General features: G+C 45.9%; 1 protein-coding gene across 1 annotated transcript in view; it reads left to right on the top strand.

Moving 5' to 3' along the window:
- The window catches only part of VILL (villin like), a 72,696-nt gene that overhangs the window by 44,553 nt on the left and 11,384 nt on the right, over nt 1–16,759 (top strand). Inside the window, exons 6-15 of the mRNA XM_054990873.1 lie at nt 1,078–1,188; nt 2,005–2,204; nt 3,531–3,609; nt 3,774–3,872; nt 4,949–5,102; nt 7,775–7,875; nt 9,474–9,611; nt 10,933–11,091; nt 13,655–13,834; nt 16,040–16,185. Of these exons, the coding sequence (XP_054846848.1) occupies nt 1,078–1,188; nt 2,005–2,204; nt 3,531–3,609; nt 3,774–3,872; nt 4,949–5,102; nt 7,775–7,875; nt 9,474–9,611; nt 10,933–11,091; nt 13,655–13,834; nt 16,040–16,185 (1,367 nt within the window). The remainder of the gene's footprint in view (nt 1–1,077; nt 1,189–2,004; nt 2,205–3,530; nt 3,610–3,773; nt 3,873–4,948; nt 5,103–7,774; nt 7,876–9,473; nt 9,612–10,932; nt 11,092–13,654; nt 13,835–16,039; nt 16,186–16,759) is intronic.

Here is a 16,759-nt window from a genome sequence, read left to right as displayed (position 1 = left end):
GAGGTTTTCCTGAGCAATAAACTTCCCCCTCTGTTCGCCTACTTCACCTTGGTTGAGCCCAGGAGCACTGAGCACATAGCACAAATGCCATGGCTTCTAAGGACAGCCTCTCTATGTCTGTCTGCAAAAGTGATGAGAGGCAAGCGGAAGCCTTAGACTTTGTTTGTTTGTTTGTTTGTTTGTTTGTTTGTTTGTTTGTTTGTTTGTTTGTTTGTTTGTAGTCTGCCTTTCTCACTGAGACTCAAGGCGGATTACACAGTACAAACGTAGTATAATCAGTATCAAGGACATTTCCATTACAGTGTCAAAGACATTTCCATAAACAATGCTAGCGTTAGCAAGAATCCAGTACAAAATAGAAGAAAATACTGGAACAGAACACAATCACTTCTAGGATTAACATTAGACAACATAAAGCACAGGTAGTACATTGCAGTACATATTTAAAGCAACAGATAATATGTAAGGCAACATAGTGGTGAGGTCTATGGTCCCTAACTCGTTAGCGAAGCATCTGAGACCCTCCTCTCTACAATACAGCCCTCCCATTTGAGTCAAAAGCCTTTTTGGAAAATTCAGTTTTGCATCATTTGCGGAAATCCAGGAGAGCATACCCCTCCCAGCAGGGCTTTTTTCTGGGAAAAGAGGTGGTGGAACTCAGTGATGGAACTCAGGACCACACAATGATGTCACTTTAGGTCAACTGGAACAAGGGGGGAGTTTTTTAAAGTTTAAATCACCCTCTGCAAAAATGGTCACATGGCCGGTGGCCCCGCCCCCTGATCTTCAGACAGAGGGGAGTTTAGATTGCCGATCTAAACTCCCCTCTGTCTGGAGATCAGGGGGCGGGGCCACCGGCCATGTGACCATTTTCAAGAGGTGCCGGAACTCCATTCCACTGCGTTCCTGCTGAAAAAAAGCCCTGCCTCCCAGTGTCTAGAAGCGTTAGCATGAATGGGGCCAATGCATTTTAATGCCTACTAAATAGATAGGTTGGCTGTGGCTCATACCATTCACCTGCCCCTTGTACTATTCTTGTGCTTCCTATTAACCTTTGCCTCCCCCCCCCCCCAACAGGTAGATCTCTCCTGGGATGAGTTCAATAAAGGGGATGTTTTCCTGTTGGACCTTGGCAAAGTGCTGATCCAGTGGAATGGGCCTTCGTGCAACATCGCTGAGAAATCCAGGGTCAGTTTTGAAAAATCCAGATGGTATTTTTAATGTGTCCTTTGTGCATGAAAATGCCAACCTGTGGCTGCAGGGTAAAGTCAAACCTGCAATCCATGTGCCTAAATTGGCAAATCTAATTGCTGTGGAACATAAGGGGTGGCTCTGAAGGACAACCTCGCTCATTTGTCCAAATATGTGAGTCTTTGAACTGATGGGACTGGATCTATGGCAGGGGTGGCTGAACTTGCTTAATGTAAGAGCCACATAGAATAAACGTCAGATGTTTGAGAGCCACAAGACATGATGCATTGAAGTGACTTCAGATGAGGAGGTGGGTTTGGGGGAGTGTCCTGAAAGTGACATCACATGAAGGGGTGGGGTTTTGGTACAGTATGCTGGAGTGACATCATCAGAAGGGGTGGAGCTTGGGAAGAGCCATCACCTGACCTTTGACTTGGAAGTGACATCACAAAAGTGATGTCACATCCTTGCTAGGCTTCACCCCCAAAGTCCCCAGATATTTTCTGAGTCAGACTTGGCAACCCTGACATTTTATTGAAAATATGAAAGACATGGAAAGAAAGAAAGAAAGAAGGAAGGAAGGAAGGAAGGAAGGAAGGAAGGAAGGAAGGAGAAAAGGAAAAGGGAGGGAAAGACATGGAAAGAAAGGAGGAAAGGGAGAAAAGGGAGGGTGGGAAATAAACTAGTCTAAAATAAAATATATGGTCACGGTGATACTCAGAGACCTTCGGGAGCCACACAATATGTCTAGAAGAGCCACAGATTCTATGGCTTACCACCATATGACTTTTCTCTCGTCCCTTTGTCCTCCAGGGAATGGGCTTGGCACGGAGCATCCGGGATGGCGAGAGGGGAGGGCGAGCTCAGATTGGCATCATCGACAACGAGAAGGACTGCCCTGACCTCATGCAGATCATGAAAGCAGCACTGGGGGAGAGACGGGGAGAACTCAAGAATCCCACGCCAGATGAAAAAGCCGATGAACTTCAGAAAGCCAATGTCCGTCTCTACCAGTGAGTCACCTGCCCGATTTGAGAGTTTGTTGTTTTTTTCTCTTACTGCCTGAAAATTTCACCGTCTTTTGGCTTAGAGGCCCAAATCAAACAGTTTCGCATATTGGCCAAGGCAACTCTCTTCTTATTTTAAATTACAATTCTAGATTCATGTTTCAACAGCAATATCTAATTCAATATACCTTTAACATTATATAATTTAAATTGCCGATACATATAATGTATGGCCCTTTTAAACGCCCTACAATCAGCATCAAACCAATTCCCCTGTCTAGCCTGGCCACAGCAGTTCTTATCCTGCTGGTAAGATGTATGTAGTAGCTGAAACAATTGTCACCCAATACGCAAAGATTCCTCTCAGAAGTAGAATGAGAGGAGATTAGAGCCTTAAGATAACTTAACTTTGGGGCAAAACATTAGCCTTTCCACTTCTTCACAATATCATTATTCCTTATATATGGGAGGTTATATCTTATCTTATCTTATCTTATCTTATCTTATCTTATCTTATCTTATCTTATCTTATCTTATCTTATCTTATCTTATCTTATCTTTAATTGAATTTTTATACCGCCCATCTCCCGAAGGACTCAGGGCTCTTATCTTATCTTAGGTAAAGGTAGTCCCTTGTGCAAGCACCAAGTCATTACTGACCCATGAGGGGACGTCACATCACAACATTTTCTTGGCAGACTTTTTACAGGGTGGGTTGCCATTGCTGTCCCCAGTCATCTACACTTTACCCCCAGGAAACTGGGTACTCATTTTACCAACCTCGGAAAGATAAAAGGCTGAGTTAACGTTGAGCCGGCTACTTGAATCCGGCTTCTGCCAGGATCGAACTGAGGTCGTGAGCAGAGCTTGGGCTGCAGTACTGCAGCTCACCACTCTGCGCCACAGGGCTTGTTTATACAACATGACACGACACAACACGACACGATACGACACAATATTTAGAACTAACTGGAGAAGAAAATGATCTATCTATCTTAGGGTGGAGAGTGATTGTGGTGAGCCCCTCTTGCCCTCATAGCAGTTAGAGAAGCAGGAAAAGTAGTTAGCCAGAAGGAAGGAACCCCTAAGAGTAGCATTCTGGGAAAACCAAGGGACAGCGCATACAGTAATGACTATCTAGCCTTGCTAACTGCACTTCCCCCTCCGAAGTCCCTGTGTGCTCTATACAAAGGAACATTTCATGGTCCTTCACTTCCAATGTGTGGAACACCTGTCCACCATGCAGGAAGCTTGAGTCTCAGAACTGCAACCTTTGCCCTTTGACTTGCAAAATGCCTTTGGTTTTCACTATGCCCTTTTGTCTCTCTGCAGCGTTTACGAAAATGGCAAGGATTTGGTGGTTCAAGAAATTGCTACGCGGCCCCTTACACAAGACCTCCTTCGCCATGAGGTGAGCTATAACACCTGTAGCCTGTGGAAGATACATAGTGGTACCTATCCAAGGGGGCACATCGGTTTAGCTCCAGGCAGCTACGTGCCCTGACATGCCTATGGCATGCTCAAAGTGACAGGCTGAACTGTTGTGAAGCTTGTGTCTTGTTTTCTTTGTGACAGGATTGCCACATTCTAGACCAGGGGGGCTTTAAAATTTATGTCTGGCGAGGAAACGACTCCAGCAAAGAGGAGAAAAAAGCTGCGTTTAGCCGAGCAGTGGTGAGTTTGCTTGAGGATGCTTCTGTATATTCGTTTCAGGTTCAAATGCCTGAACCTGAACCAGTGTCTCCTAGGCTGCAAAAACGTGACTTTATGCTCTTCTAATGAGACTTATTCTCAGGGCCTTTTTTTTCAGCTGGAACGTGGGGGAACGGAGTTCCGGAACCTCTTGAACATGGTCACATGGCTGGTGGCCCCGCGCCCTGATCTCCAGACAGAGAGGAGTTTAGATTGCCCTCCATGCTGCTGAGCGGTGTGGAGGGCGATCTAAACTCCCCTCTGTCTGGAGATCAGGGGGCGGGGCCACCAGCCATGTGACCATTTTCTCCCAAAGGCAACCTGCTGAGTTCCACCACCTCTTTTCCCAGAAAAAAACCCCTGCTTATTCTACACAAACACACAGAAATACATTTTATTGATGCTATTGGATTGATTGTGTGAGCAGATACCTGCATATGCTTAATGATGAGGGAGGGGGGGAATTAATTGGGACATGGGATGGAATATAGACTGCCAACTCTATTTGCAGGTCACTTGATGCAAATTGTGCAAAAACAGTGGGAACTTAATGGTGGTGTAGTGGATAGAATGCCCCAGCTCTGCAGTAGAGATGGGCACAAACCAAAATAAGAATCAAAATTCATGACGAACCAGGCTGGTTCATGATTCGTGAACCAGCGTTTCGTCAGGTCTCATTTTTGACAAACCACCACAAACTTTAGGCTGGTTCGTTTGGTTCATTTTTTCATTCGTCACTGCAGACAGCCTGGTGCTGATCAATCAGTTTCCTAGGCAACAGGTGATGGACTTCCTGTAGACCTTCTGCTGACTCGGAAGTGACCTTCTGCTGGTCTGGAAGTGACGATTTTCTGATCTGGATGTGACATTTTCACAAACCAAATGAACCAGTTTGTGAACCGGGAGCAGGTTCGTGAAAGTTCATGAAAATTCGTGGTTCGTGAAATTTGACAAACCACGAACCACATGGTTTGTTTTTTTTCGGTTCGTGCCCATTTACTCTGGAGCTATGAAACTTCTTTGCCTGAGTTGCTTATGTATCTTTGGAATTTTTCTAGGGTTTCATCCAAGCCAAAGGGTATCCTCCTACGACAAATGTTGAAGTTGTAAACGACGGTGCAGAATCAGCAATGTTTAAACAGCTCTTTAAGAAGTGGACAGAAAAGGAGGAGACTCAGGGACTAGGCAAGACGCACACCATTGGCAAGATCGGTGAGGCAGAAACACCCAGATTTGTTTCCTCAATTTAGCTGTGGCTTAGGGCCAATGCATACTTTACAGTACCTTCTTCCTGCTGCTTTGGTAATGTCTGTGTGACGAAGCCGTACGGACTGGGCCAACAGACTGGATCTTTCCTATTTGAATAATGTCCTCAAAGCCTTGTGACATCCATATGAGAAGGAATGATGTAATTGGCCTGGGTTACAAATCTTAGCAAAGGGAAGAATACTGCTGGTTCTCAGAGACTTAACTTTGGTCTAAATAGGGGGTGAGGAGGTATTGGTGTTACCTCTCCAGCCCATTAGAAACTCTCTCCATGTGTTCCAAATTGCATCTGATTTCTTCAGGCGATGTCCATTTCTCTGGGTCTCTCTACACAAGACATCTTACCTCGGGACACTCAAGTGAACCTCATTTCTCGTGTCCCTTCTCCAACTTTTCATGCACTCTTGCACAGTCACACTTCAATTTGCTCCACATGAATATATTCACGTGTTCAATATCAGTTCCTCCTCAACTGCTAAAAGTATCCCAGTTTCCCCCACATCCATTGACTGAAATCTAGATCTTGACACTTTCTCAAATGCAAACTGGCAAATCAAAGGAGCCTGAAGTACTTGTTCTTGTAGCAAAAACAGAGCTAAATTGGTGTTCTGCTCTCTGGAATCACTTGCAGATGCAATCACACAAAGGGAGCTCCCATGAAAGTGGCATTCATGTTGCAGAGCGAGAACAGCCTGCATGTGAACTGAGTTCTGTGCATACAATCCTGCACTTGAACATCTTTAAGTACTAATACTAAGTGTATTTCCATCCTCTGGCCATCTCACTCATTCTAAACATGCAATGCCTATGTTCAATAATGTTCAACAATGAACTAATCCATGGTACTTGGTATATATATCAAAGATACAATTCCTTTTTTTTTTTTGCATCTTAATGTAGAATATATATGTAGAATATATTAAAAAATCACTTTTTTTGGAAACTAGGTGTGATGGCACCCATGCTGCGTTTCTTTTATTTTAGAGTATATATATATGCCACCTTTCTATAAGATTGTGCCTAAGGCAGCTCACAGCAATAACAAAAGTACTGATGTAATTATAAATGTTTGCAATATATACTTAAATATTTAAGAGCACAATTAATAAACCAAGCTTACAGTTCTAATTTAAAAGGCATTCAGACCCTGATCTTTGTACCAGTTCCTCCATAAAAGTCCCGCAACACTAGGAATGGTCTTTCTAGGAATAAGAAGGGGCTATGGGGACAGAAATGAACACCAAAAAACTTTGCATGCTTTCTCTGCGTAGATGGTCACATACAGGCTTCTCATCATGGTACCATGTGGTTTCCACCTGCTGCATTCTGAGCAAGCTGAACCTTTCCAAAGGCAGAACTCGTTACAGTAGTCCAATCTGAATGTACTGCAGTCCAAACTGAATTGAAAGCCAGTTTGGTGTAGTGGTTCAGAGCGGCAGGACTCTAATCTGGAGAACCAGGTTTGATGCCTCATTCCTTCACTTGAAACCAGCTGGGTGACTTCGTGTCAGTCACAGTTCTTCTACAGCTCTCTCAGCCCCACTCACCTCACAGGGTGATTGTTGTGAGGATAATAATAACACACTTTGTAAACTGCTCTGAGTGAGCATTAAGTTGTCCCAAATAATAATTAACAACAACAACATTCAATTTATATACCACCGTTCAGGACAACTTAATGCCCACTCAGAGCGGTTTACAAAGTATGTTATTATTATCCTTACAACAATCACCCTGTGAGGTGGGTGGGGCTGAGAGAGCTGTGAATGACCCAAGGTCACCCAGCTGGCTTCAAGCAGAGGAGAGGGGAATCAAACCCCGTTCTCCAGATTAGAGTCCTGCCGCTCTTAACCACCACACCAAACTGGCTCTCAAAGTGTGTTATTATTATCCCCACAACAATCACCCAGTGAGGTGGGTGGGGATGAGAGAGCTCTGAGAAAGCTGTGACTAACCCAAGGTCACCCAGCTGGCTTCAAGTGGAGGAGTGGGGAATCAAACCTGGCTCTCCAGATTAGAGTCCCGCACTCTGAACCACTACACCAAATTGGCTGTCATGAATGATGGAATATAAATCAAATGTTATTTATGATGATGATGATGATACCAGGGCTTTTTTTCTGGGAAAAGAGGTGATGGAACTCAGTGGGTTGCCCTTGGAGAAAATGATCACATGGCTGGTGGCCCCGTTCCCTGATCTCCAGACAGAGGGGAGTTGAGATTGCCCTCTGCGCCGCTCAGCAGCACAGAGGGCAATCTCAACTCCCCTCTGTCTGGAGATCAGGGGGCAGGGCCACCAGCCATGTGACCATTTTCAAGACGTTCCGGAACTCTGTTCCACCACGTTCCAGCTGAAAAAAAGCCCTGTATGTTACCAAGGTGTTTGTCACTGAGAGCTTCACCTTTTCAAATTACTTCTGAGATTCTGCCAGGAACTGTCCATGTAGCTTCAGTCTGAATTTGGCTTTTATTAGGACTAGAAACGTGTTCTTTTCAAAAAATGGAGAACCCTGATATCTTACTCCAATGCAACCGTGAGTGCAACAGAGCCCCTGTCTGTATGTGCCTTGCAGGATATGTTTACATGGTTGAAATCTATGTTTTGGTTCTATTCACAGCCAAAGTGGATCAAGTAAAATTTGACTTTGCCCAGTTGCACGCCAGACCAGAGTTAGCTGCTGAGCAGCGGATGGCAGATGACGCCTCTGGAAAGGTGGAGGTGAGTGAGTGCTTTTTAGAAAAACAGAAGAGTCCAGTAGCACCTTTAAGCCTAGCCAGCTTTACTGTAGCATAAGCTTTTGAGAACCACAGCTCTCTTCGTCAGATGCATCATCAGCTTTTGAGAACCACAGCTCTCTTCGTCAGATGCTTTTTAGAAGGCTCTTCTGTAGCATCAGCCGTGCTTCTTTCCTATTTGACATTTTGGCAGCAACAGCTAAGCAGCTTAAGAACTGGCAATCGCAGGCTTGTCTGGACTGGCGTTGCTGCAAACCCCTTCTGGAGCAGATTTCCGTTACTCGTCTTATACAGATGGACACTGGGGTTTTCCCATTGAGCGATACCAACTGTTCTGGATAAGACAGGGGGAAGGGGCGGGGAGCATAGAAGGAATCTGGCAGTCCACAGGCAGAACCAGAACAGAACCAGAAGGGTTTTTGGTGGGATGGAGCAGTGGACCAACTCTGAGAGTGGTTACTCACTGGAACTTTTCTGTCCTAATTGGACCAGTGAAATTATGGATGGCTAGCTGAGGCTTGAGTGGCTTAGCATTTGTTCAAGGCAGCCCAAGTACCTAGCTTGCACTGCAAGAAATTAGCCTAAGCATGCCGCAGCACATCCAAATATAGAGTTGATGGAGCAATACATATGAAGCTCCCTTATACGGAATCAGATGGATTGGTCTATCAAGGTCAGTCTTGTCTCCTTAGACTGGCAGCATCTCTTCAGGGTATCAGGCCAAGGTCTTCCAACCATCCATGGCCTTGGTGGAGTGGGATTTTTCTGCTTCCCCCTCCTGTTGTAGCCTGCTGAGCCCTCTAAAATTTTCTTCTTGGGGGGCACTGATACCCACAAGAGCGTTTTGGAAGCCATGTGGGTGTTTGCAATGAGGGGAGAAATCAATAGAAATGACATTGTGTTGGAGGAACTGCCTGGTTGGATGCTCCCCAATGGAGGGGCCAATCCTATTCTAGAAGCTCAAGGATCTTACATCCAGTTCTGCAATGATTTCGATTTATATTACTATGGTAAATGCATTCTTCTGCACATGTATTTGTGGTGGGGTCTTGTGAGTTCTGCCCTGCCCTGGATAGCCCAGGTGAGCCTGATCTCGTCAGATCTCAGAAGCTCAGCAAAGTCCACCTGTGTTAGAAATTGGACGGAAGACTTCCAACAAAGACCAGATTTGCAGAGGCAGGCAATAGCAAACCACTTCTGTTAGTCCCTTGCCATGAAAACCCCAGCAGGGGTCACCTTAAATCAGCCATGACTTGAGGGAACTCTCCACCACTTGAGAGTACCACCATTTTGTGGGGTCATGTTTGCATAGCAGAAGACAAGACAGTGGCACAAAACGGGATTTCCTACATCAGTTGAATCAGAATAAAAGCAGATGAAATGTTCAAGTGGGGAAGCAAGGAAAGGGGCTCCCAAGATCCATTTCATAAAATGAACATCCAACATTTGACATCCGTTGGACTCATGTACACATATATATATACACACAACTGTTGTACTTGTGCATACACACACACATGCACATATATACACACACTTATATATATATATATACACATATGCACAACTTTTTTTCCACAGGTATGGCGAATTGAGGATCTTGAGATGGTCCCTGTGGAACCCAGAACCTACGGGCAGTTCTATGGCGGAGATTGTTATCTTGTCCTGTATACCTACATGAAATCCAACAGACCCCATTACATTATCTATATGTGGCTTGTAAGTAAAAGCTGGAAATCAACGGATGCGGTTTCAGTATTTTCAGTGGTGCTACCTGATGAATAGTTAAAGACCCAAAAGGAACCTTGTGTTTTTCAGAAATTCTATTTCCTTAATTTTTAAAAAGCACTTTTGGCTTCAACCCAGGGGTTCCTAAACTCTAGAAAGTGGATGATTATGCCAAAATGCCGGCCACTTAATGGAGGAACTGCTCATTTTTGTGTTTTGTTTAAATAGTCCTAATTTTCTGCCATAATTTGGCACTTAATGGGATCTTTTTTTTAAAAAAATGAGCCTGTAATTGTTGCGATAAAGTCTCATTGAAGTCCATGGGATTTACATCTGAATAAATAGAGATAGAATTAGGGTATCACTTGTACATTAGCATCTTTATTAATCCTCCCTCCCCCAAATCTTATTCCCCCTCATCCCCAGTGATGAATATCTATGGATATAGAGCTGACAGATACCTCCCACTTTAATAAGTCTACCCAAACAAATCCAATGCAGAGCTTCTCCAATCTTATCTTAAATACATCCAGGGCTCATTTTGAGGGGGAACGAGCAGGAACGCAGTTCTGGAAGTTCCCCAAAGAGGTCACATGACAGGTGGCCCTGCCCACCTGACTCTCAGCCATTTTGGGCCCGTTTCAGCCTGGATTGGGGCCAAAATGGCCTGGATCCGGCCTCTGACGGGTGGTGGATCACTCTCCCCACTCAGCAGTGGCCTGATCCTGACCATTTTGGCCCCTTTTCGGCCATTTTCAGCCCCCTTTTGCCATTTTGAACCCAATTTCGGCCCTGAATGGCCAGGATTGGTTCCAAAACAGCCAGGATAGGTGATGTCAGGGGGTGTGGCATATGCAAATCAGTTATCCTAATGACACACTTCCAGTGATGGCAAGAGGCGTGGCATATGCTAATGAGTTATGCTAATGAGTTCCTCCAGCTCTTTTTCTACGAAATGACCCCTGAATACATCTAATGATAAACATATGCTGATATAATACCTCAAGGTTCTATTTGATACCTTTAATCACGAGAAAATTCTCTGTGATATCCCAAATGGCTCTGTGTGGATGAAGTTTGCCATTTTCCCTCTCTCCATGGTCTAGTCCACATTAGATATAAAGGACAATAACTCTGCACCCAGTTGAAGGCAACTTCTACCATAGTTGATCATCAGCGTGGCCTCCCGCAAAGTTAACCTCTTCCTCGCACCTTTCTGTGGGCCGTCCTCTCTGAACCTCTGCCATTTTCTCTTCGTGGTTGCTTGTCTGTTGGAAAGCAGAGTGGTGAGGCCTTGTGTCTTTCCCTCTAGGGCCGCCATGCCTCTGTAGATGAAATAACCGCTTGTGCTTTCAATGCTGTGGAGCTGGACAAGAAATACGGGGATGAGCCGGTGCAAGTTCGTGTGACGATGGGGAAGGAACCCCGGCATTTCCTCGCCATCTTCAAGGGAAATCTGATCATTTATGAGGTAAATCCATAGAAATCAATGCCATGAATGAAGACTTTCTCTTCAAATATTCTGCCTTTCTCTCCTTTTTGCTCCCTCCCTGTTTCATTTCCTCACCATCTTCAAGGGAAATCTGATCATTTATGAGGTAAATCCATAGAAATCAATGCCATGAATGAAGACTTTCTCTTCAAATATTCTGCCTTTCTCTCCTTTTTGCTCCCTCCCTGTTTCATATGTTGCTTCTCAACAAGAGAGTTAGCTGCTTTCTGTATGTTCAGTCCTCATGGATATGTTGTGTGAAAAAGCCAGGAGAAAAGAGAACTGGAGTCCACACAAGGACACATTTCCCAGTTGGATTAAAATGCTCAGTTGGATTAAACATGCACTTGGCATGTTTCTACAGGTGGGGAGGCCGGGTTGTATTAACCCATGGCCGGGCCCCTAGGCTTTCAGGTATTTTGGGCCCCCTCCAGCACTTCAATTTTTCACCCCACTACAGCTGATAGCCTTACCCTAGTATGGTAGGTACTAGACTACAGTGCATAGCCCTATATCCATTTTGAGGGTCTCCTGAAAAATTCTATTCACAATTTTCAAATATTTTTATTGCATGAGCACTCTTCAGGAAAGCGCATTTTGCGGGTATAATTATTCAAGACTGTAATATTTTGAAGTGAATAAAATTTTTATTATTTATTTTAAAAATATAAAATTTATGGATAATTGTTTTAATATGAGAGACAATTTGTTTCACTTCAATAAGGAAGCAGTTAATTATCTGAATAAATAGAGATACACAGATAATTATCTTATTAATAGAGGTTATATAAGAGAATCAATTGGTTGTAATTTATGTGGGAATGTGCATCAGCAAAATAATTGGCGGGCCCTTAGTCCCTGCAGGGCCCCTAGGCTTCGGCCTAGTTAGTCTTATGAATAATATGGCCCTGTAGGGAGGACTTGAGGAGGGGCATTTTTTGTTCAGAATCCTCCACACCTCTTTATTTATATTTTATTTTATTAAGTTTATACCCTGCCCTTCCCGGATATGGGCTGAGGACAGCTTACAACATGAAATACAGATTTGAAACATCATAAAAGTGTAAGAATCAATCCAACAATCCCAGAACCAGGCACTGAAGTGGAAACCCATGTTCGGACAGTCACACTAATCAGGGCTTTTTTTCTGGGGAAAGAGGTGAGGGAACTCACATGGAGCAACTCCTGGGAAGTGACGCCATCACACAGGTCGTGGCCGCCCCAGGAGCAATCCCATGCTCCATGGGGGGGCCGATTCAGCCCGGAGAAGGCTAAATTCAGCCTGGATTGTGCCTGAATCAGCCCAAAATGGGACACTCCACCATGGGAGAGCACTCACCCCATCTGGCAGTGGCCGGATCCAGGTGATTTCGGGCCCAAATTGAACCAGAACAGGCCCAAATTGGCCCGGATCAGCCTGGAACAGGCTGCTGCTGCACGAGAGCTGAACCTGGCAGTTGAGGGCCCAATCCTGGCCATTTTGGGGCTGAAATGGGCCCAAAATGGCCTGGAATGGGCTGCTGCTACAGCAGAGCACTCCGCCATCAGGCAGCAATCCAATCCTGGTCATTTCAGGCTTGCTCCTGGGCCCCAAATGGCCGAATTGGATCCAAAATGGCCAAAAGGGACCTAAAATGGCCAGGATCAGGCTGTTGCCAAGTGGAAGAGTGTTCCCCCGCCTGGCCATTTTGGGCCCAATCCTGGCCATTTGGGACCCAAATTGGGCTGAAATGGGCCTGGAATGGGCTGCTGCTGCCACAGAACAGCACTCTGCCATTGGGCAGCAATCCAATCCCGGTCATTTCAGGCCTGATCCTGGGCCCCAAATGGCCGAGTTGGGTCCAAAATGGCCCAAAGGGGCCCAAAATGGCCAGGATCAGGCCGCTGCCAGGCGGAAGAGTGTTTTGCCGCCCAGCAGAAGCTTGATGTTGGCTGTTACGAGCCGGATCCTGGCTGTTTTGGGCCTGAAATGGGCTCAAAACAACCTGGATCGGGCCCAAGTCAGCCTGGAATACGCCTCTGTTGGGCAACAAAACACTCTTCCGCCTGGCAGTGGCCCGATCCTGGGCCAACTGATCCATTTTAATCCAATGGCCTGATCCTGGCCATTTCGGCCCTGATCAGGACCATTTTGGGCTCTAAATGGGCCCAAAACAGCCAAAACAGGCCCAAAAGGGCCTGGATCAGACCCGAATCAGCCTGGAAGAGGCCTCTGCTGCGTGGGGGAACCCTCCCACGCCCAGCAGCAGCCCAATCTAGTCTGTTTCAGGGCTGATCCGGGCCCAAACAGGCCATTTTAAAAATACCCACATTACACCAGTCACGTGTGTATTTTAAAGAGGTGGCAGAATGCCATTCTGGGCGTTGCAGCTCAAAAAAAAAGCCCTGGTTAATTTATTTAAACCATGGTTTCATGTGAGGTCTGAATCGAGATTGTTACTATGATTTGGAGATGTTCAGTGTGAATACATCTTTACATTCGGCTTAAAATCGATGCTGATTTGCCATTAATCTGCTTCATGAATCCTTTTTTTTCCCCCAGGGAGGCACAAGCCGAGCCCAGAAGAGTGAATCTGAGCCTGCGGTCCGTCTCTTCCAAGTCAGAGGCACGGGGGAATTCAACACCAAAACCATCGAGGTTCCAGCCCGGGCCTCCTCACTCAACTCCAACGATGTCTTCCTTCTCAAAACCAACCAAGTCTGCTATCTGTGGTGTGGAAAGGTAAAAAAAAAAAAATCACACACATTCTAAATATCCTTCCTCTCATTAGACATGCCAAACAGGAATGTGTTGATACTAGGTACATCAGAAGTATAAAAACCAGTCCAGGATTATGCAGTTAATTCAGTTTAAAATAAACAAACCTAGGTTTCCTACAGAGGTTTGACTGACTCAAATATCAGGGTCCTGTGCAGAGACAAGAATGACTTCCATTCAGCATTGCTGTTCATGTGAGCAGTGGCACACATTTCAGGACATACAATCCCAGTTGGCAGAAAGTCTGTGTGCCAGCTTTAGTGGCTGCTAAGAACGCTGAGCAGTGATCACAATGTTCCAGAAAAGGATGTGAGCCAGTCTCTATAGATTATAGAAGTTAGCCGTGTTAGTCTGTAGTTGCAAAATAGTAAAGAGTCCAGTTGTACCTTTAAGACTAACAAACTTTATTGTCACATAAGCTTTCGAGAACTACAGCTCTTGAAATGCATCTGATGAAGAGAGCTGTAGTTCTCTAAAGCTTACACTACAATAACATTCGTTAGTCTTAAAGGTGTTACTGGACTCCATAGATTGTTCCACTTCACAACACAAATATCAGAATGCTTCCCCCCACACCTACCATCAAAAGCTACCTTTCTCTGGAAACCTAGCATGTCAAAGCCAAGGGTTTCACTCCTAACACTCTCCCTGATATGTTAGCTTTTCATATTAGAGGAATTACTGAACTGCAGGCAGGGGTCATTTCATAGAAAAAGAGCTGGAGGAACTCATTAGCATAACTCATTAGCATATGCCACGCCCTTTGCCATCACCAGAAGTGTGTCATTAGCATAACTGATTTGCATATGCCACACCCCCTGACATCACCTATCCTGGCTGTTTTGGACACAATCCTGGCCATTCAGGGCTGAAATTGGGCCCAAAATGGCAAAAAGGGGCTGAAAATGGCTGAAAAGGGGCCCAAAATAGTCAGGATTGGGCCGCTGCCGAGTGGGAGAGTGATCCACCACCCGTCAGAGGCCCGATCCGGGCCGTTTCAGAGTCAGGTGGGCGGGGCCACCTGACATGTGACCTCTTTGGGGAACTGCCGGAACTGTGTTCCTGTGCGTTCCCTCTCGAAATGAACCCTAACTACAGGTATGTTCAAATAAGTGAAGTCTCTCCTGTATTCTGACATGGCATTGTCCCAGTAGGGCGGTGTCATGATTTTGGTGGCCAGCTCTAGAGAAGCGGAATATACTGAGACTTGCTGATATACATCATCACGGTGGTGGTGGATAGTGCTGTCAAGTCATAGATGAGTTACGACGATCGCTGCTCAAGTTTTCAAGGCAAGACATTAACAGAGGGTGTTTGCCATTGCCTGCCTCTGCGATCCAGGGCCGTTTCCACACTACTCACCTTCAATCGGAACACCACGGAACGTTGCGAACAAAACCCAGAAGATAGCTTTTTCTTGTGCGAGTTTTGCGCGATGTCGCGCAAAACTCGCACGAGAAAATGCTATCTTCTGGGTTTTGTTCGCAACATTCCGTGGCGTTCCGATTGAAGGTGAGTGGTGTGGAAACAGCCCTGGTCTTATTTGGAGGTCTCCCATCCAGTTACTAACCAAGGCCAACCCTGCTTAGCTTCTGAGATGTGATGAGGGAAGGCTTGCCTGGGCCACCCAGGTCAGGGCATATACACCATCATTACCAAAATGGAAATAGTTTATCTTCTCCCCAGAGTGCCTCAGTCCATCTTGACAACTTCCTATCTAGAAAGAATAGAATTCTGGCATATCTTCCTGTGCCTTCAGTTATCACTTGATAGCTAAATGGGACTTCTAAAAATAAGAGGAACCTGGGAAGAGATGTGAAACCACAGGAAGGGAAATAAAACCCTGCACCCTCAACAACGAAAATAGCGTGAAAAATCTAACGGTAGTTAATATATAATAATGGGACCTCTAAACGTGGAGGTATGAATACCAGTCGCTGGGAGAGAACACCAGGAGGAAGCTTTGACCTTCCTTTGCTTGAAAGCCCTCTTGGAGCAACTGGTTGGCCACGGTGGGAAACAAGATATTGGGCTAGCAAGGCTGAAAGGCAGACTATAAGTAATGCAAATAAATCTTCTGTTCTTCTGGGTCTGGGTTCCTGATGCCTAGGTCCACAAGTCTCCTCTTTTTTGCATTGACTTGTTGCCGGTTTCATGTTGCACACCAAGGGATGCAGCGGGGACGAACGAGAGATGGCTAAGACCGTAGCTGACATCATCTCCAAACGGGACAAGCAGACCGTCCTGGAGGGTCAGGAGCCGGCAGAGTTTTGGGTGGCTCTCGGAGGCAAAGCCCCATACGCCAGTGACAAAAGGTGAGATTGGGGGACAGTAGAAAGGTTCGCATTGTTGAGGCATATGGGAAAAAAGGCAGAGTATTCTTTGTTACAATGTGAAGATCCCCTACAAGTGTCTTTTCCTGCCTTTTCCCTGCCTCTGCTCATGCCTGTTAGGCACACCTAGGTGATCTCCTAGGCACCAGAGGTAAAGGGCAGGGCCGTATTAAGGGGCTCGGGGGGGGGTGTCACTTGCCCCAGATGCCACCAAATAGAGGGCGCTGGGCTTGGCTGCTGGGCAGGAGTGTGCAGAGCTGGCAGCGGCAGCATGGGCAGCTGTGTGGGAGGGCTGCCGTGCCGACGGGGGAGCCACAGCCCGAATTGTGGGAGCACTCCTGGGGGGTGGCTGCACACTGCACAATGATGTCACTTCCCAGAAGCGACATCATCGCACAGTCCTGGGAGCGTGTGCACGCGCTTTGCATGTGTGCACATGTGGTAGCAGGGGTACCACCTGACAGGAGTTTCCCCAGGTGCTGGCAACCCATGGTACAGCGCTGGATGAGGGGCTCTAACCAGCTTTGTCATGACCCACCTTGCCCACAACATTAGG

Source organism: Eublepharis macularius, chromosome 11, assembly GCF_028583425.1.
Source record: "Eublepharis macularius isolate TG4126 chromosome 11, MPM_Emac_v1.0, whole genome shotgun sequence".
In the NCBI taxonomy this organism is placed as follows: Eukaryota; Metazoa; Chordata; class Lepidosauria; order Squamata; family Eublepharidae; genus Eublepharis; species Eublepharis macularius.
The sequence above is the reverse complement of the archived record's forward strand: the minus strand, read 5'-3'. Positions and strand labels throughout refer to the sequence as shown.